The sequence below is a fragment of the Cydia amplana genome, chromosome 4 (assembly GCF_948474715.1).
Source record: "Cydia amplana chromosome 4, ilCydAmpl1.1, whole genome shotgun sequence".
Lineage (NCBI taxonomy): Eukaryota > Metazoa > Arthropoda > Insecta > Lepidoptera > Tortricidae > Cydia > Cydia amplana.
Window position 1 is genome coordinate 7403120 of NC_086072.1, and position 21341 is coordinate 7424460.

The window sequence follows — 21341 nt, forward strand, 5'->3', positions numbered from 1 at the left end:
TAAACTATAACGTATCTAGAATGGATCTAGTACGTGTCGTCTCTTGTGAATATCTTGAAGTTCGAATACGGCAGTAAGTCTCCATGTTGTGATATCAAAATTACGATCAGTAGTGATAGATGACTTTTTAGTTTCATATCGCCGCTATACTTACTCAACCTCGTATCTGCAACACTCATTTCATGACAAAAACACCCGTATTCCGAATGAAAGAAAAGCGACATTTCCATCAAATGATTGTTGCAGATATGAGGTTGAGTAAGTATAGCGACGTTATGTGCCGTAAACCGGCACACCACGCTATGAAATTTATAATATAAATTATAATTATAGAAACTAAAAATGGGTCAAACTCTGCCAAATGTCTTTATTTATAAATTAAGTGTTTATGATAGTTAGTCAGATATAATAATAATAATCCAATATTATTATGGAATAATAACATCAATAAATTGCTCTGATAATTAGCTTAAGATAATATATATGATATGATACGATTCATAAGTGCTTGTTACTAGGCCTACATGAATAAAGTATATTTTGACTTTGACTTTCAGGGTCAGTTAGGTTACAAATGATACCAAAACAAAGATAGTAAATGGTAAAGCTAATGAAATGCATAGGGACTCACGTTTTTTCTTGCTTTTTGTGCCGATGTCTTGCTGCATGAAGCTTGAGGATAAATCGTCAGCTGCAAACAGCAAACCAGCCATAAAATATGTAGATACCGGTATTAGTGACGACTTATAGCTTATAGAGGGTAGTCGTATATATATTTAGCAATCGAAACCTTCAGTCAAACGTCAAGGTAATTATATTAGTTCCAAGTTTCTTTATTCATCTTTGCGTTGCATCCTCAGCTACTATTTTGGACAGTCTCGGCCCTACTTATCTTATCCGTATCAAAAATAGCTTTATCCTAAACATCGTTCAAATACTTACCTAACACAATAAGAAATTACTAAAAGTACTTACCAGACATCTTTGATTCATTACAGCTATGTTTGTTGATTTCACGTACTGTTTTCCAATGGTACAACCATTTCAGTTCTTGTAAAATAATTGTTTAATAAAATAATGTATTCTTATTGAAATTTTTTGTCGTTTAAAAACATAACCTTTTATTTAAATGTCACCCGCGCGGTTGACTTTTTAAACCTGTCATTTCATCAAATATATGATGAATTCAACCAGTATTTATTAAGGTTTTATGACCTACTACTTCGTATATTGCAACCTTCGGAGTAGCCATTAACAGGCTTTCCCCTCTGTCGAAAATAGGCGGCCAACGGTCGTACACAATGTATGGACTGACGTTTATCTGACATGGCTATTTTTACGTTACGCATACATTTGACGTTCCCCTCCCCCGCAAAAATTGGCAGACTGTTTTGTACAGAAAATTACAGACATGGCGTCTCCGTTTGATTATATCCTTCAAGATTGCAACGGAATATAAACGGTGCGGAATAAAGAGTCGTGAAATGTATGGGACCCAATACATTCTACGACTCTTCTCTTTCCGCACAGACTCTATCCTAGTGAATCCTAGCGACTTTGAAGCGGGCAGAGACAAGTATAATTGGTTTATGTTGTAAGTAAATATGGCTGATCTAAATTAAGAGGCCACTTAAATAGTACTTAGCGGATGTTTAGAATGTCTCTACTAAAACCTAAAACTATCCGTTTACATAACTTTGACTACTACGTAGGTAATCCACAAAATTATAGTGGATACCTATGGGTCTAAAGTAAAATATACTTTTTTGTGATGATGACTGCTCCCTAAGTAAAGCTCATTTAGTAACTAACGCCCAAACATCTGTAGTATTCCAAGCATTCGAACGAGTTCTGCATCGCTCAAATGTCAACTAGTGCGAACTGTGTGAGGCTAGTGCTCCTATTTAATTTAGAACGTTGTATGAGACTTAAAAATATATGGGCGCTTAATACCATCCTGTTTTAAACGACTGCGGCTCTACCCCTGAGCGGTGTATTGCAATCGCTACTCGGAAGAAGTGATCGTTCGAATCAACCAGTGTATGAACTCTCTCTGAGGGCCTACCGCGAACCACGTTCGACGTGTTACCTTCCTGTCACACTTACGTACGAATTGTAGCGACAGAGAGGCAACGCGTCGAACGTGGTTCGCGGTAGGCGCTCTGTTCACGCATTGCTTGATACGAATCTCGATTTCATGTTACATTGGTTGCCTGAGAATCTGAATCGCCCGCGTTTGAAAAGGTTGTGATAATAAACGGCCAGTATGTGCGCACACGCAAATGTCACCTGCGATCAGTATCGACACTGATCACGGGCACCATTACGGTTACGCAAATGGATCGATGATAATGACGATGCAAGTGAAGGTCAATATTTGGTAGCTATGTTTCAATTCAACAAATGATCTTGTGAAAAATTTGTATTTTCTCACGACATTTTCGGTTTGAAAAGCTTTGTCTTTACGAGTATGTGGTTAAATTATTAAAAAGGATCTCAATCACAAATTGTAGTAAAAATGTTCATCACTGACTGAATCATTTACCCAAGTTCAAACTTGCTTTGAAAATGGAAATCTAAGTACCTATACCTATAGCCACAGAATAAATAATAGTACTAAGTACAGAAGACTCACTCTCTAACAAAACGCGTCTGTTACGATCAGCACAGATATGGCCGCTAAGTGGCAACAGCGCCACGCGCGGCTTATGGCTTTCCCCAAAATTGGGGCCGAACGGATGTACTTTTAGCTACCTGTAGCAAAGCGACGAAATCGCGGAGTGAGACACGCCTGCTATAGCGGGGGTGTAGAAGGTTACACTTAAGATTGAAAAATATGCTGCAAATACAAGTAGGTACAAATCTTTATAGCTACCTTCATATCTAGTTCACCTTTGGACACCCAAAACTAGCCAATTAGGTTATCAGGCGACCTAACCAATATGACAATCGTACATCGACAAACGCCAAACGAAAAGAAAAACTGTAGGTATCGTAGGGATGACAGATGCTACGAAAAGTGACGTGACTATTTCCATAAGTTATTTAAGCTTCGATTGGGGTTTTCTATAAACGTTTGCCATCTTAGCTTGTTCCCTCAGGCCTATTTCACCACGATGTCAATTGATACCTGACACAGAAAATTTGCTGTCCATTTCTGAGTCGATAAGTAACAACAGCACTTAGCGTCAATAATTTACTTGTTGGACCAGCAATGAACGGCGAATTGTCACTCAGGTGACAATTGTCACCGTAGTGAAACAGACTTCTCTCCATCCTCTCTCATTGGTTCTGAAACTCTATTAATATAGTAAAATAAATATTACTTAGGTATGTCAAATTGTAACTTAAAATTACTCATTCATTAAATTAAGTTTTTCCTACCTGGCCCATAGAGAAAAAAAAAACATAGAGTGCTCACTCCATACATCAGTTTTGGTACCAAAAGACTATTATTTTCATAGTCGACATCTAGCATCGAGTAGCGGCATTATCAGTACTGTTAATTGACAATAGATGTTGCACCGACCCAAAAGTCTAATGCTCGACAATTTTCAGCTAATAATATAACCGGATTAGCCGGAACTCTATTTTCAACTCCTTCTGTTTTAATATTAGTTGTAAATTGTTGTCAATCAATACAATTTTCGTGAGTCGCGACTCACTAGACATGGTATCAAGTAGCGGTACTGATAATGCCGCTATTCGATGCTAGATGTCGACTACGAAATAATAGTCTTTTTGGTACCAAAACTGATGTACGGAGTGAGCACTCTATTCTTACTATATTTCTCTTTGCCTGGCCTAGCTGCATTGCTCATCATCAATAATACGCAAAGATAAGTATATTTAAAGTGCAAATGCAATAAAAGCTGGATCTCATAAATTCAGCTCTGTAACGTTCCTGCAGTTTTTCGTAGCTGTAAACTCGTCCGAAGGAGGCCCATCTAGTTGCTTTCTTTGTAACGCAAAGGCGGGGTGTCAGGTACTCAGTATATAAGGACTCGTCACAAGATTTGCTCGCGTATTACTGTGTGACGCCTCTCTAAGTGTCTCTGAAATGAAGGTACGGAAGCCTTGGTCGGACCGGTCGAATACAGTGTGACTAGTGATTCACGGTGGCTGTTTAATTATGATCTGTTCAATCAGTGGTACTTGGTGGGATATGAGATATATCAAGAAATGTACAATGTGTTTATATTAATCTTTTACATACGTTTATAAAGTACGTACATATGTACATTACGTATTATAAAGATTGTTGACTAGGGCTCAATTCGATTTATTTTAATGTCAGTGTGAGACATGGAGCTTATATGCTCGTTTCTTAAAGTATATTGTAAAAGAAACATGGCAGATCTTCTGGTGTTTCGTCCTCGAAGAAGATTGGTGATGTCAAGCTGTGATAATATTAAATATGTAGTAATTCATATGTGATATGTAAAATTACTTTATTGAAAACGGAAATAATAATTACCAGAATTAAATAACTAAACTATAAAACTTCAACTCACATTAATTAGATTGAAATAACTTTGTTATGATATTAATTATATTATCATAAAATTCGAACCGCTTCTATTAACGTCTCCCTATATCCTATGAAATAAGATAAAATCACAATGTGTTAAAGTCAGTTTTCGCATGTAGGTCCTAGGTGTAACGGTGATATGCGCGTTGCTGGGAGCCGCAGCGGCGGGCGCGGCGCTGCCGGTGGCTTCAACCCTCTTCAAGACCTTCATACCAGCTCAAACTAAATCCTTTGGATATTCTACTACGCAATACATCAACTCTGTAAGTAATCAATGAACTAAGGTTTTATTTTCTAAGGAATTGGTAATTCCACGATAAGGTGGATTAAAAGATTAGATGGCACTCGCTTAATAGGTTGCCAAAAGTGGAAATCAGCCTTTTTAGAATACATACAGGAAAGCGCTTTTTAAGATGAGGTGGACCCATTCAATAACCATTTAATTGAACATTTTAGTCTGCTCTTGATTATGCAAAAGTGTTACAACATAGGTAGTAAGATTAGTAAGGTATGTGATACTTACAGAATTCTATAAATCTAAGAAGTCGAGTGTGCTTGACTTGGTTGTATAAAATAAACACTATTAAATAAATAATGATATTATTTTGTAATAATTATTAAATAAATATATATAGACAGGAATAAAGACGAATCTAAAGTTCATCTATCGTACATTGTTTAAAAACGATTCATCTCTCTTGCAGCTTATGATTAAGCGGATGAACGGACATTCAAGTCAAACATATAATCCTCTTTTTTTATTTTTTTCCTCTCCTTTAAAATCTTAAGTAGGTACTAATTTAAATTTGACTATATAGTTTTTATGAACTAGCCTAAATACAGTGCTGTACCTATTTGTTGGACTCTGGCCGTCTAGCATGAGTTGCGTTCTCGCGCGCGACTCCATACATCTCGCGCGACTTCAAGTATGGAGTCGCGCGCCAGAACGCAACTCATGTTAGACCACCTGATCGGATTTTTATCAATCTAGTTATTACTTAGATATTTTGGATCAATTTCCTGTCTTTGTCATCAATATTTTGTTTTTGTCAACAGTTGCCGACCTCGTACCAGGTTGGACTGCGTCCGCAAATAACATACCAGTTGCCTCAATTCAGCTCTGTTGCTCCTCAATACACTCATTACGCGATCCCCGGTGGCTCAACGTACTTCTCTCCCTTTGCATCCTTTCCGTTTTACCCTGGAGTAGCCTCTATCGCTCCAGTTGCTTCCATTCCCACTGTAGTAGCAGCGCCCAGCTACCCGGGCCTGCAGCCTGTAGCTCCTGCTTTTCCAACGCAGCCTGAAACTACTCCCATCTTCCCTACACAGCAACCAACACCCACAACCCCGGGTCAGCAGACCGGAGATTCTGACACATCCGTCGTAGATTCAGTAGATTTCCCGAACCAGGATCAACAAAAGGAGAATAAACCTTCCGCGCCCCAGTTTCCCCCTGCTAGCAGTTTTCCGAGTTACCCTCAAACTTTACAAGATTTCCCGGCGATACCCCAGATCCCTCAAGGATCCGAACAACCTTCATTACCACAAATCCCTCAGGGATCTGAAGGACCTTCTTTTCCACAAAACCCACAGGGTTCTGAGCAGGGACCTTCATTCCCCCAAATCCCTCAATTCCCCCAAGGATCTGAGCAGGGACCTTCCTTCCCCCAAATCCCTCAATTCCCTCAGGGATCTGGCCAGCCATCATTCCCCCAAATACCGCAGTTTCCTCAGGGATCTGGCCAGCCATCATTCCCACAAATTCCGCAATTCCCTCAAGAGGGCTCTGAACAGGGACCTTCTTTCCCACAAATTCCTCAATTCCCACAAGGCTCCGCGCCAGGTTTTCCCCAATTCCCGCCTTTCACCCCGTCACCAGCTCCTTCGCCTTCGCCTCCGGCTACTTTCCCTGGCGTTGACAACACAGACAAAGGTTTGAACGATGAAGACACGATATCTGTTGAATCCGCGTAAGTTTAAGGTATAATTATTTTGTAAATAAAAAACGATTTTCACCAAAAAAGGCTTCCTTATAATTTATATTCCCTTATCTACAGAAATGGCATCATGTTTTAACTCACACATTAATAAATAGGTATTAAAGCCTTTACCCAAGATTTGCCATGTTCCTTCATACATAAGTTACATAACAAATATCCAGGTCACATCTCGTGTAGGCTTTCAGTTGTTGCACACATATGGCCTGATGCTATTTGCGTAAGAGTGATGATAGATTAAGCTCAAGTAAAGTGACTTATCATAAGTTAAATGTAGGCGTTTAACCATATCATACTTTTATGACGCATTGTAATAAAAAGGCGTGGGACTTTAAATGTCAGTACTGCATTATATTACGGTAAGCAGTTCCTTGAATTCACTGTGAGAAAAAGAATATGTATTAATGTCATCACGTAAAATGGTAATTGGACCCAGCATTGTCATGAAACAAAAACAACGGTTTACCTATTTATATATTCCGGCCGAGCTAATACATAGTTGTCTGTCTTTTAACTTTACAAGAACATAATTATAGAGTTTCTATACAATGAAACCGTTGTCATGAAAAAAAGGAAGAACGAATTTTATTATAGGTACTGACTCACAACTTTAATTAACCATTTGCAACTAAATTGCAAAAAGATACTAACCAGTGGCGGAGAGCCCGTAGAACTCAATTCTCACCGGTTTGTCTTCTTTGACCCATACATTCCATAAAGAGCAAGTAAACTATTCTAAATTTCAAATCAAAAGTAGAGTCTGGGCGGAAAAAGAAGAGTCGTGAAATGTATGGGGCCCAATACATTCTACGACTCTTCTCTTTCCGAACAGACTCTAGTTAGCGATGTGACTGTCGGAAAGACGGAAAAAGTCGTGACGAGTTCCTTTTACCTTTACTACAGTATACAATTACATATGGTGCTACTTTTCCGCATTAGTGCAAGAATGATCATTTTCCGTGCCTATCTATGTCGAAAGTTTAAGGGGCCATATTGTACTGTAAAACGTTGTACCTACGATACACATGCGAAAAGATAATTCGTGTCGATTTAAAACACTCCCTTCGGTCGTGCTTTAATGTATCACCACTCTTTGCGAATTTCCTACTTGCCGCACTTGTATCGTGAATGACTATTTTATTACGGAACCCTAAAATTATTTTGACAGTGCAAAGTTCACTAACGATGGTCAAAAATCACTTGTAAAATGTTGCTGCTGTTATAAAATTATCATACTCAGCACACTTTACTCGTACAGCTAGCTACTTTGTGCCCTCAGTGGCGACTGGCAACTAACCAGCATCACGTTCGGCGACCAGCGTCTAACGTACAAGGGATTTGAACAGCGTGTACCACAGACAAGACATCCTCTAGACTGAGCATAGTAACGCTACCCCCTCTGCCACTCATACGATAGTTTTACTTACTTTGCCAAAAATACGGGGGTGCGGGGGGACGAGGTAATTCAATCCCGTGCCGTGATTGGTCCGTGTCTTTGAACGGACCAATCACGGTACGGGATTCGCTCACCTCGTCCCCCCGCACCCCCGTATTTTTGGCAGCATCGGTTTCATGAAATAATTGCTCTAAACTCAGTCTAGAGGATTCCTAGTCTATGGCGTGTACTGAAGGAGTGAGGCCATTCGCACGCATTTGTTTAACATAGATGCCGCACTGACGCCATGCTGGTCGTCGCAAACCGAGCGTCCATTCAGCTTTCACCCTTATTCACCACGCTCCCGGATGCCGCTCAACGATCCATTCCTTCAAGTTGGCTCTAGTGGTGTTCTTGCCCGTGAGACCGAGTGTGAAGAAGAACACGTAGGGGAACCAGTCCGTGGTGAACTCGAGGGTCATGTTGTAGCCTCCTACGCCTGTTATAGTGGGCTCGACCTGCCGAATGATAATAATGAATACCTAAACATTACTACGAAATACTTCCTTTCTATGGAGAATTAATGTACAAATTATATAAGATTTTTTTTACTTTTTTTCATAGTGTATCTCAGTGACGTAATTTATATTGAGTATAAGGACACTGGAGGATGACTGGCCTTACAAGCCTTTAAAAGTTGAAAGGAATATTTATGATGATTTTCTATTGGAAACATAATACCTACATATTGATTGAAATTGAAAACACCTATCCTTGTTCTCGTTCGTTAATATAAGTAGGTAGACAAATCTAGGTAGACGTATATTCAGTTAAATTTTGTCAAAACAGATAAGGATGATCTGTGTAAAAAAAAACGTTAGCACAAAGTATATATAGGTATCTATCTAAATATAAAATAATATAAGTTCAATTCAGGAAAATGGATTAGATACAACATAATATGTACAAAACTTAAGATACTAAATCCAGTTCTGAGCCATGCCGGGTCTAAAGAAGTTAGTATTAGGTAGTTATACATATAGAAGGTATTATTATAATTAGCAGTGGGACACCAAATAGGCCAATATATTTTTTGTACCTGCCGGTTCGGGAATTGCATTCGGGCGCACAGGATTGTTGTCTCTACTCCTGCTGAAAGCTGCAAAACAAGACAAGTTAACTTTAGAAAATATGAATACAGTTTCGTTTAATTACGTACCTACCTACCTTTTTCATATCTTCAATACGAGATCGAAGTAATTTATGGGAAATAAGCAATTGTACCGGCAATATGGCCGCGACCCTAAAACCGTGCGTCCACACTAAAAATATGGCAATGGCAATATATCCGGGCCATACTACACATATTGCCGCAAGTGCTGGCTGATGATGTTGCTGGCCACACTGTCAATTGCAGCCACACATTTTCGTAAATATTCGCCTTTAAGCAACTCACGAGGCACGTTGCTGCGCAGTGAAAACTACCTACGTAATATTTTGGTATGATTTGTTCACAGAATTGACAAAACAATAACAAAAATAAATGTTTAAAATGTTGTTCATACTTTCAACACTACATGTAGCTTGGCTGGCGGATCAGCGTGCACGGCAAACTTTTCCGAATAGAAAAAGTAAGCTTGGTGCTCCTGAATCCTCTTCGACTTGTAACAGAAATTGCCGTGCAGGTAGGTGCGGGCGCGCCAACCGTGCTGCTGCTCTCTTCTTTTTCGCAGGTAGCCGCTTTTGTGCACGCTCAGACCTTTAAATAATCAGAAATATAGGTTATGTATTCATATTTTATTCAATTATTGGTTATGGGAAACCTGAGTAGTTAATAAGTAGGTACTTAAGCAGGTAGTCATATTTTATCATATTAGAATATTTTTGCTCGGGGTGAGCGGATAGGATTACGAGTTAAAAAAATTATAGAAGTGTAATCATCGACATATCGTCGGATGAGAATACGTTTGTGCCGTACGCCACTTTCATTGGTTTACAGGAGAGCGAAAAGAAGCGAAATTTTTTTTTTCGAAAAGTTTTACAGTTAGGAAATATTTAACTTACTTATCATTTAGGCAAATATGTTTACTATGTCTAGTACCATACAAATATTGTGAATATAGTGGTAATCATGAAATAAAAGCATTTTTATGATTGCCATATCCGTTTTTGATGAGTAAAATGTTAAACGTAAAATGTATGATATGACACAAAAGTTTTGGATATGTTACACTTTTGTGACAATTTTCTGTTAACAGAGTGTAATTTTATCCCTATAGTAAAATGCGGATATGGCACAACATTTTCGAAAAATATAGTTTTTCAAAAACTGATTAGTGTCAATTATAGCATATTTTTTATTATTTTAGAAATCATTAAAAAACGATTTTGCTCAGAAATGGATATGGTACAAACGTATTCTCAGCCGGCGATATCAGAATGCATACATTACGGAAAGCTTATTACAATGTTCTCATCAGCAGCACAAATAAAGTGGGTAATTAATAATGGACTAACCTGATCTTCCATCGACCAACTTAACATTGCTCGGATACGGTTTCGGTATTACGTGCGCTGCTATAATATTTACAATCCAGGTAACGTAAGGGTACACGTCGATGTAGATGGGCGGGTCGTCGTTGAGCCGGCGGCGCATGCCGCGGCGCGTGCAGGGCGCGTAGCCCGCGGAGAGGCCCATGAGCTCGAACTCGCCGTCGGGGCTGTGCGAGGCGATGGGCGCGCCAGGCCGCACGCCGCACCCTGATGTGCATAGGACGTGCGTAGCGCCTTCGCTACCTAAATTCTATAACATATTATGAAAACTTTTAATGTCAACAGATTCAATACACCAATATGAAAAGTTTTTTATACAGATCTCTGCTCCGACTGCTGGTTATATAGCGAGTATGTGTTAAGTATCTATATATATAAAATAAAAGTTTAGAGTCGGAGAACGCTAAGTTTTCACGCCAAGTGTTACGTCAAGTATGGCTCCCCTATCGGATAACTATTGTGACTGCTAAGTCGGTGAAAACTTAATAGTCAGAAAATTTGATCAGATTCAAACTTCATTAATAAATGGAAGCTTTTGTTTTGTGATGAGTTGAAGTATACATAGTATAGTAATGATTAAAAACGTATGATTAAAATAAGTTTATTTTACCGCTTTCTTGCGATGTCGCCGACATTCTTTGTGTGTGTATAATTTCAATGTTTTCTTTCCCATTCTCTCTTGGTCAAAGTCTCTCGGTACGGCTGTAAATTGCATGTTTAATGTATGAATAGCCTTTTTAATTTTTAATAATACGTAGAGGTCATAATTTTTTTTTGATTACTCACCGCTGATATAATCGATTAGAATGACGATTTTGTTTTCGCGTTTTCTCCGACGTTCAGCGTATGATGGCAGGCAAATTGGGATAGTGTATTCTGTACAAAATATTTTACATTTAACTACATACAACTATGCCTAATGACCTATTAACCGGAATGTTTGAAAATAGAGCTTGTATCCACAGGTAGATTTTAAATTTACCTGATTGCACAGGGCGGATGAGTTTACCGACGGCCATACTATTTCCGACTCCAAATCTAAAAATAAATAATTAAAATATATATTTTTATGAGAAGATGTAGCTGGCTTTGAAAGTTAAACCTATAAAACTCCAGGAACAAATGGCCAATCAGGATTTCTAGATTTATACTGCATATTTAAATAAATTATGTACTTTGTTTTGTAGTATAGGAATTTTATTTTGTAAACAACTTTATGTTTTATGACATACAAAACGAAAAAGGGTATACTTTAAAGATAAACCACAGACAGTTTTTTCAATAATCTCTGAGGAAACGAAAGTTTATTTATAATAGATTTCTGCTTGTACTCTCTATAGAGAGCCATATATGGGTGTGAATCTAATTTCGAATCCTGAGCGTAGCAAGGAAACCAAAAGCACGAGATGTAAATAAAATAAAAAAGCCTTTTATTTCTTGCATATTACAATGTCAAACATAAAAAAAAATGACCAGGACCACCAGGAAAGCGTAACAGCGGCAAACCATACACGCGATGGTCAGACGAGATAGTAAAGGTTGCAGGGACAGACTGGATACAAAAAGCTCAGGATAGATCCGACTGGCTTACTCTGGAGGAGGCCTTTACCTGAAAAGCACGAGATGTAAATACCTATAATTTCCATCTCGTACTGGACATACAACTTATCCCTGCAGCATTGTTTCTAAAGGAATTTTAAAACTAAAATTTAGTTATCATAATAAAAGATAAAGATAAAACGAAAAAGATTTCAACGAAATAATAAACTTAAATTTAGAATCTTGATCGTCCTGAGGGACTCTAAGGAGTCTAAGGCAATCGGTGTTAAAAACTTTGATCGCATGTGGCACTTTTCACTTTTGCAGTAAGAACATATAGGTAGATAAGAAAAAACATACACCCATTCACCCGTACACCTATACCTAATACACACATTCTCTCTTTCACTCATCAATCTCATCATTCATATTCATACACCCATACCCATATCAATTCCAACTGGTAGGTATTACTTATTTTATATAGCAGATCTGTGTATAGTGGCGTGCGGATGGTGCGGATCCGCACTGTATGTGAAGACCGCCGGGCCTCACCTGGAGAACTCCGGGTGTGCCGTGACTTCGCTGACCGGGACCTCGAGGTACGCTCGCGGGCACTTCTCGCCCATCTTCAGCTGCATCAGCGTCAGCTGGCAGTCTTGCTCGTCGCGCTCGTAGTCGCCGAACACGGCGTTACCTCTAAAACATTAATTATGCCTGTAAATTGTATGTATGTATGTATAAACTCTTTATCGTACAAAACACAATGATATTATTATGGCACAGGCCGCACAGGATAGGCAAAGGCGAACTTATGAATTGTACTATAGTAGGGGAGCGGGGGGCTTGTTGTAACAGTTTTAGGAAAAAGGCCTGTATTGTCTAAAATATGTATATTATAATTTTATGATTCTGAGTATGAGGGTTTGAAAAGTATTTATCTAAGCACTAATTCCGATTACAAAATAATTTTAAATGTTTACGCATCTTTTTTCACCAGACACTTTTTGAAAAACAGGGAGTTGTTACAACTTTTTATTATTATACAGAGCCCACTGTGTCCCACTGCTGGGCAAAGGCCTCCCCCCTCTCCTTCCAGTCGTCCCTGTTCAGTGCTACATCTGGCCAGCCTCTCAAGAAGGAGTCCAGGCCATCCCGCCGTCGCCGACGAGGCCTGCCGGCTCCCCGGTTAAACTCGTGGGGCTCCCACTCTGTGGTTAACTTGGCCCACAAGTCATCCGGCATTCGTCAGACATGACCAGCCCAGTCCCATTTTAACTTAGCCGCTTTCCGAGCTACGTCTATTATTCGAGTCTTAGAGCGCAGCGTGGTGTTTCGGACTCGATCCCTTAATTTTACACCTAATATGCTGCGCTCCATAGCTCTCTGGCAAACCCCGAGTTTAAACTTCTGAGCTTCCGTCAAAGACCAGGTCTGAGCACCGTAGGTGAGAACTGGAAGTACGCACATGTCCATGAGCCTACGCTTGAGTGATAGAGGTAGGTCTCCCTTCATCAGGTGTTTCATTGACCAATAGCTCTTCCAGGCGTTTTCGGTGCGTCTTTGGACTTCTTTCTCCTGTCGCGCCTGGAAAGAGACTATTTGGCCAAGATAAAGGAATTCTTGGACATATGCGATGTGTTCCCCGTTTATCTCAATCCCACGTTTTGTGCTGTTAGTCATGACATGACATGTTACAACTTACCCCGTAATTTTTTTTCAATACCTGGTCGAAACAGAGCTCGTATGCACATCCACTCGCTTCGATGTCTGGCGGGGCAATGGCGGTGTTTACGTTATTCCTCGATTTATAAGAAAGTCATTCAGTAATTTTTTTTTTAATTACCTGTCAAAATTGAGCGTTACTACTTACCCCTGTTACATTAAGCCCCCGGCTTCCCTAATAGAAATTTAGATAATGATTACTATAGTTGTGTGCAAGCATTTCATATAAAAATTGTAGTCTCTCATTTGTTATTATTTAAAACAAGCTATACTAGAGTTCTTGAAACATGCTTCAAGCGATTTTATAGGTGAGTTATTTAGTTACGAACTTACATTTTGTAGTTCTTTGGCAGGCGCAAAAAGTCTGCCGCGGTACCCACGATGAACTGCCGATGCACCATTACGACCCGAGGCGCCTTGCTGGGGTTTAATAAGCCCGTCATTACTGCCAACAAACAATGTTTGAAACGTACGCTATGGGGCCCATTTTTTAACCTTTTCCACGCCGTGTCAAACACAAAAGCTGTCACTCAGACGCCACATCATTGAAGTGTCAAAACTGAAGTTGACTTTATGTATATGCACGTAGGTCGATGTTGCTCTGCGGTCTGTGACCGATTAATCGGTCTTTGGCGTTGAACCTACGGTGTGTATATATCGGTTATTGGCGTCCAAAAGGTTAAAAGCTTGTAACTTGTAATACAAGCGGATGTCACTTTATGACAGCTTTTGTTAGAAAAGGAGCTCTTGAGAAACGGGCTCATGGTCGTTATCATATTCCACATCATTAAAATGTGATGAAAATTACCAGTCAACGAATGGACCCTTGCACGGTAACGATCCCAGAGAACACAGTTTAGACAAAAGTCACTTCTGTGGACAATATAAAAGTTAACGATTTGGGTACATATGTATCACGTTTTTCTTATTTGAAACTCAAATATTGAAAATGCCTGTAAGGGTGCAGCGTAAAAATTTGCTTTTATTTCTCTTAACTTTGCAATGTCTATAGGAAAGACGCGAACGGGTTAAGCATACAATAAGTTTAAATCTTACCGTGAACGTACTGTAGGTAAGCTAGCCATGTGAAAGTATTTTCTTTCAGAATACCGTCGGGTGGCTTCAACGTAAAGTCATCTTGACAAATTGATAAGTCCCGTATCATGCAAATGGATATATTCACGTTTACTGAAACAGGAAAATATGCACTTTATAAAATATTCAGATGCCACCAAGACTGAGTTTTACTATACCATACCTAGTTATTTGATTTACAAGGGGGCAAAGTTTTTGTTTAACCGCTCGTGCTATTATTGATACCCGAGCAAGCGAAAGATTTCAAAAATGAACCACGAGCGAGCGAGTGGTCCGAAAAATAGAATATTGAGCGTTGCGAGAGTTTCAAAGCACGAGGGTTAAACAAAATTTGCCCCAGAGTGAAACACAACTATTATTTTCACCACACCAACCCGAAGAAAATATTAACTGTAAGATATCAAACAAAATCAAACCAAATCAAATTCAAATGAATGTTATTAAATATTTATCATTCAAAATTATAATTTAAAAGTCAATTCTATCAGCAAACATAAGAAAACAACTCAAAATTTGCATTTGATTACTTTGCCCAACATGTGAATAAAATGTAACTTTCATCAGTTTTTGAACAATCAAGAGAGCCTTTACCAGTTGGCCTGGTGAAAAGAAAGTTTTTATCTAAGTATAATCAGTTTCATGTAATATGCAAGTTATTCTACCTTAATCTCGTAGGTACTTACTTAAAATGCTTAAAAATGTGTAGATATGGAACTCCATTTGACTCCAAGACACGTTACACACTAAAAAGGTCCTCTTTTAATTGTAAAGGCAGGAAATAATTCATCTGTTTGTGGTGTTTGTGTGTTATGACACTTGAGACTGCGTCACAATGGTACTGTTACTTTGCGAAGAATGATAAACAACTGTTCTTCTTATCGTGCGTGGTACGTCTTAAAACGTCGTCATTGGCAAAATCCCTCCTGCCAATAAACACAAGAAGGGAAAGCCACAAAAAAAACAACTCTTCGGTCATTTTGCTGACTTTGATTCTGGAATTCATGTGCATTATTATTCTCCGAAAGGTTATGGACTTCCATGTAGTTTTCTATAACTGTATGAATAATTAACTAATATACAAACATAATTAAAACACTGCTCAAACATTCCTACTTATTTATATTTACTAATTTAACTGTTTATGAAAACAGGTTCTGGTGTATTAACAACAGTTTTGCGCTCTGTTTTGTTTAGTAAGGCACTGGAAAGTACTTGTTATTAATAGAGTGATTTATGTCTATGTTGACGTGTGGTATTTGTTGACATCAAACATTGAACATTTAACGGTCTTCTAGCCTAGTCGGTAATGTCCTGGGTTCGAATCCTGGTAAGGGCATTTATTTATGTGTTTATCACAAATACCTACTGTAATACTGGCTGTCAACTTTATCGTGATATCTATACATGTAAGCCTCTGATACATACGAAAACGATACCAAACTTGACTTAGAACCTAAACTTAAACAACTATTAACCACAGACGTCGCCGACGCTGAAACCTGACCAACCCGACATGTCACACGATGTTGTTTTATTTTGTTTGTAGGTAAGTAATGCAATAACATTATATTACTCATATATTTCCTTAGTCATGAGATGAAAACGTAATATATACAAAATGATACCAACTATAAATATCAAGAGCTAACAAAATGTTGATTCATAATTAGCTTTATTGTAGCACAAGCATGACGTTTTAGTCATTAGTTTCTATTATCCTGTAATAATCGTTAAAAGTTTCATAAAGTGTTTCTCAAGACTGGGAGAAGTAATTCTAATCTATGTTAGGCTTTACTAGGTTATAATAATTACTTACTGGATTTAAAGCTCTTTACTAAGGATGAAATATACAATGCAGCTATTCCTTCTAAGCTTTGGTTAGTAATAATAGTTATAGGTATATTTATAAAAAATATAAATTAGATTGAACTTAAAAAAAATAATGAATTGTAAACCAAATGTTCATAAGTTTTGATGAACATTGGAATGTTTTTACATTTTAAGTTACAGCCCGAAGCTATTTTTTATTGTATATTTAATTTTTTAGCTCCCGTGTGCCTTTGTTGGCAGTTCTTTACTTCATTTAGTGATTGGAAATTATCTGCAACCGCTTCTGAAGGTGAGAAAACCGACGATTGGATAATTGAGTCTTTTTTGGGTTCCGTAGTCAACTATCCTTATCCTTATAGTTTCGCCATGTCCGTCTGTCCGTCTATGACGTCTATCATTCCGCGATTTTTTTCCGTGTTCGTTAGTGCTAGAAAGCTGTAATTTGGATGGAATATCTGGGCGACCGAGCTTTGCTCGGAAAACATATAAAAACTCAAAAATGCGCGTTTTCCCGAAGATAAGAGCTAGATCGATTTTCGCGATGTAAGTACAACGTGTACGCTATCAACTTTCAGTGGCTGATGTAACACCTTGTATAATAAAAATGTGTCCCGCTCAAACTTTGGAACCATGAATCATCATCCTCGCTTTGTCCCGGCATTTTGCCACGGCTCATGGGAGCCTGGTGTCCGCTTGGCAACTAATCCCAGGAATTGGCATGTGCATTAGTTTATACGAAAGCAACTGCCATCTGACCTTCCAACCCAGGGGAGAAAGTAAATCTTAATAGACTTTAATTAAAATTATAACGAACAGTCTTCGAGTTATCGCAAAAAGTAATTACTTCTTAGTAAAATCAAAACAAAGCGCTTCGAAAATCCATTTTGCCTGTTAAGCACCTACATGACCTACTTACTAATAAATTGTGACGAACGGGTAACTACGGAACCCTACACTGAGCATGGCCCGACAATGCTCTTGGCCGGTTTTTATTATGATTTCATATATAGTATATTGTATGGTTTTGTCATGCTTGCTGCATTTCTTGCTGGACACTTATAGGCATGTTGAAAGCCAACACCTGTATGGTGAAAGTCTTAGTAAATGTACCTAATCATTCCTGCATTGCAATCCGCCTCGCAGGATTGTGGAGCAGGATATAGCTCACACACTAAGCATACTTCTTAGCCGTCCATCAGCTATGAGCTACAGACGGTCTACCGCGAAAAACGAATATTTTGCTATCTGCCGAGAGAATTACACTTTTCATTGTTTGCGGTAGGCCCTTGTGTTGAATCGACGTGTTATTTCTTAAAAAAAGAACATATATAAACAGCGGTTTCCTTTTATAAAATCTGCGAAGCCCGAGTTGTACATTGCAAACAAAATGGCGAACTGCAGTCCTGCATCAAAATTTACGGTCCTTCTCGGCTGCGTGGCGGACTACAAGCGAGTGGGGCTTGCAGGCATTGCAAGTCCCAAGAGGCATCATGAATCTAGTATTTTAACTGGATCAGGCATGAGGGGTGGGAAGAAAGACCGAACGGAATAGTCTAATGTATCTTTCAGTAGGAGTAGCAGAGAAAGCGCTATTATATATTGTTTGTCCTTGTCACAGTCTCACTTTTTTATTCCCCACCATAAATTAGTATGGATTATGGTGGGCAACAAATAAATTCGACCAATCATAGTGTCGCATGGCTTATGTTTTGTCCCTCACGGACGTACGCGTATACCATATCTATAGGATCCTACCATCATAGAGGCGGACGGCAAGGCGGACTGCAATTCGGGAATGTGAATGGGGCTTCTTACTATTATACTTATTGTCCACAGGAAACACTCACATTTTTCACTCAAAGAAGGTTTTTTTACCCAATTATTTGAGAGTTGCGTATCTAACCCAAATCTAACCTATTCGACTGTTACTTAACTGTTTATTTTTATTTTGTTTTCAGATTTTTTACACAGTGAATACTTCTATGGACACTGTTTTAAATCTCAAGGTGCAGTTTTCTACTCTCATACAACATTTAATCATTTACAACTTTTGGGAAAGTTAATATTACGTGTAAGTAAAGTTTTAACTAAGGCACTAGTAGGTAGATGTAAGCTGAGACAATAATAATTTAAATGATTTTTACAGTACATATCGAAATAGTTATTTTCGATACAAGTGCGAAAAAGAGGAAATTCGAAACGAGTGGCGATAAATTAAAACACGACCGAAGGGAGTGTTTTAAATTGACACGAGTTGCGAATTACCTATTCGCACGTGTATCGAACAACGTTTTACAGTACATATGGCACTTTAAAGTTTCGACATACGCACGAAAAGTGCTATTTTACGCACTAGTGCGGAAAAGTAGCCCCATATGTACTGTAAATAACTATTTTTAATTATCCCTCGAAAACTTTAAATTACTTTTAGTTTATAAATAGGTAAGTATGCCTAACCTCGAACCCATTGTCATTATCGTTTTGTTTACGTAAAATTTATAGCGAGGATATTGAAACACATGCTATTTGCTTACAAATACATAAGTAGGTTATATTTGCTATATTACAAGTTTTTATTTAACTTGCATTGTACTTAGAGTCGGACCAAGAAAAGTCTGCAGCGGATTTGATAGCCCACGCAGTGCAAGTGTTATTTATGCGTCATAATTTCATAGAAGTTTGACGTTTAAAATAACACGTGCACTGCGTGGGCTATCAAATCCGCTGCAGACTTTTCTTGGTCCGACTCTACCTATGTTTGTTAGGGTCAAATCTTGTAAGTAAAATTTGACTCACTTCCCGGTTTCCAATGAAGCTGAAAATTTGCATACGTGAGTAAGTCGTGTGACAATGCAATATTATGGTACCTACCATGGAGCTGATCTATTGATGGAGACAGGAGGTGGCCATAGGAACTCTGTGATAAAACAACGCAACCTAATTGTGTTTGAGGATTTTAGAATTGTCTCAATGAGTATTTGTTGTCTGTGGAAAGAAAAGTACAGTCAGCGATAAAAGCTTGTACCAAAAATGTTTTTGAAGTACCTACCTAAAAACTTCTTTAGCGGCGCTGGGCACTTTTTGAGGTGGGGAAAAAATGATAAACTCGAGACAGCGTAAGGCGATCACGTGACCGTAAGGACCGTAAGGACCACATGACCACTCATTTAGATGGCATTTAAATCAATAAAGAAAAACTCAATGACATAATTCAATAAAGCTACATCTTGATGAAATCTCTAATAAAAGTGAACTCTAGTCCTGGTGAATAAAACTCAAAATACCATGACCAAATATATTTAGATGCGAGACAATTTCTATTCGAATTTTAAACAATTTACGCCACAAATTTGAATTTCGAATTTTAAACACCAGCAATTTCTTAACTAAAGTTTTTCAATTGAAAGGAGGATGGGTCAATTATACATAGTGCTGCAGACAGCGAAAGGTCCCATTCGCACGGCAGCTTTTTCAACGCGCGTCAAAAAAGCGTTTGAATGACACAAATGGATGTGTATTTATTTTGTCTGAATTTTGTCCCTAAGTACACTGAAATAATTATATTTACTAAAAATGGGTTGGTACTCGAAATGTGACCGTAACCGTAACCGTGACCGTAAGACGGTCACGGCACCATAAGACGGACACGTGACCTGATCGAAAAACTGTTACATGTAATGTCATTGAATTTTTCTTTATTGATTTAAATGCCATCTAGTGAGTTTCGCTCTAACTGTTATTAATATAACTCGAGTACTAACAGTGATGTGCTTAGGGGTTTCAAGTAATTAACGCTAACGCTAGATGGCGTTAACCTCAATTATACATAGTGCATTTTGCACTAGTCATTGAGTTTTCACTTATGCCGGCACTCCCGGAGTGCAACCCATTGTTTTTTTTTTACTTAGAACTTATTATTATTTTAGGCTTGGATACACGTTCCTCGGATTCCTACATGCATCATACTCAGAGCATCTTCTAGCCAAGAGGATCTGTTTCGATACACTTCGTATAATTTTCAAGTAAGTGATTCAACCGATTTTTAGCACAGTAGTCACTTATCAAACCTAACTATTATATTTGAAAGTAGGTATTATAAATAAATCCCATTTTAATAAATCTAATATCAATACTATAATCTAATTGTGGAATGATAAGAAAATGACGGAACTTCTCTAAATTTTATTCCATTTCGTTTATTTATTTTGGCTTTAAAAAATCATACCAATAAAATTGACAATCATATAATATTATCTTTATAATTCGGAATGAATATACGTTTGTATATTCATTCTGATTCATTAAGATTATAATTGAATATATGTTTAAAACGCGAAAGTTTTTAAATTGTTTGGATACTTAATTTACGTTTCCAGGTGTGCGTCCCTCGCATCACCTACTGCCACCACCACACTCGATACAAATACCACTTCTTGGAGTGGTACATCCCTAAAAACTATACGGGAGGAATGGACTGGGATGTGTACTTTTTTGGACCCCGTCGTATGCAGTGGTAGCAAATTATGGATGATCAATAAATTACTACGATTAAAATGGAAAGGAATGAATAAATACTGAAAATAGTTACTTTCGGTTCTTGTTTCTCCATTAAATTATAGTCAGTTATCCTAAAGCTCCTGTTATATGCTGCTACGTCGCATCTTTTGACACTCTTTGTATTTAGACCATGGTT

General features: G+C 38.2%; 4 protein-coding genes across 8 annotated transcripts in view; 2 read left to right on the forward strand and 2 right to left on the reverse strand.

Annotated features, from left to right (window-relative positions):
* The window catches only part of LOC134663172 (cytosolic carboxypeptidase 1-like), an 86017-nt gene extending 85323 nt beyond the window's left edge, over window positions 1-694 (reverse strand). For all 5 annotated transcript variants that reach the window (XM_063519529.1, XM_063519531.1, XM_063519533.1 and 2 more), the window contains exon 1: window positions 632-694. In XM_063519529.1, the coding sequence (XP_063375599.1) occupies window positions 632-668 (37 nt within the window). In that variant the 5' untranslated portion in view covers window positions 669-694. The remainder of the gene's footprint in view (window positions 1-631) is intronic.
* Window positions 695-4060: 3366 nt separating this feature from the next.
* On the forward strand, window positions 4061-6557 carry LOC134647509 (uncharacterized). Its single transcript, XM_063501860.1, has 3 exons — window positions 4061-4066; window positions 4651-4794; window positions 5588-6557. The coding sequence occupies exons 1-3, from the start codon at window positions 4061-4063 to the stop codon at window positions 6506-6508; spliced, it is 1071 nt and encodes a 356-aa protein (XP_063357930.1). The 3' UTR covers window positions 6509-6557.
* A 1696-nt stretch (window positions 6558-8253) lies between these two features.
* LOC134647595 (uncharacterized) lies at window positions 8254-14196 on the reverse strand. The gene is made up of 9 exons (XM_063501950.1): window positions 14057-14196; window positions 12554-12697; window positions 11442-11497; window positions 11246-11335; window positions 11070-11161; window positions 10424-10709; window positions 9472-9665; window positions 9006-9065; window positions 8254-8424 (listed from the first exon to the last, which is right to left on the reverse strand). The coding sequence occupies exons 1-9, from the start codon at window positions 14164-14166 to the stop codon at window positions 8260-8262; spliced, it is 1197 nt and encodes a 398-aa protein (XP_063358020.1). The 5' UTR covers window positions 14167-14196; the 3' UTR covers window positions 8254-8259.
* A 3839-nt stretch (window positions 14197-18035) lies between these two features.
* LOC134647510 (uncharacterized) lies at window positions 18036-21165 on the forward strand. Its single transcript, XM_063501861.1, has 4 exons — window positions 18036-18174; window positions 18607-18719; window positions 20575-20670; window positions 21025-21165. The coding sequence occupies exons 1-4, from the start codon at window positions 18036-18038 to the stop codon at window positions 21163-21165; spliced, it is 489 nt and encodes a 162-aa protein (XP_063357931.1).
* The last annotated feature ends 176 nt before the right edge of the window (window positions 21166-21341 follow it).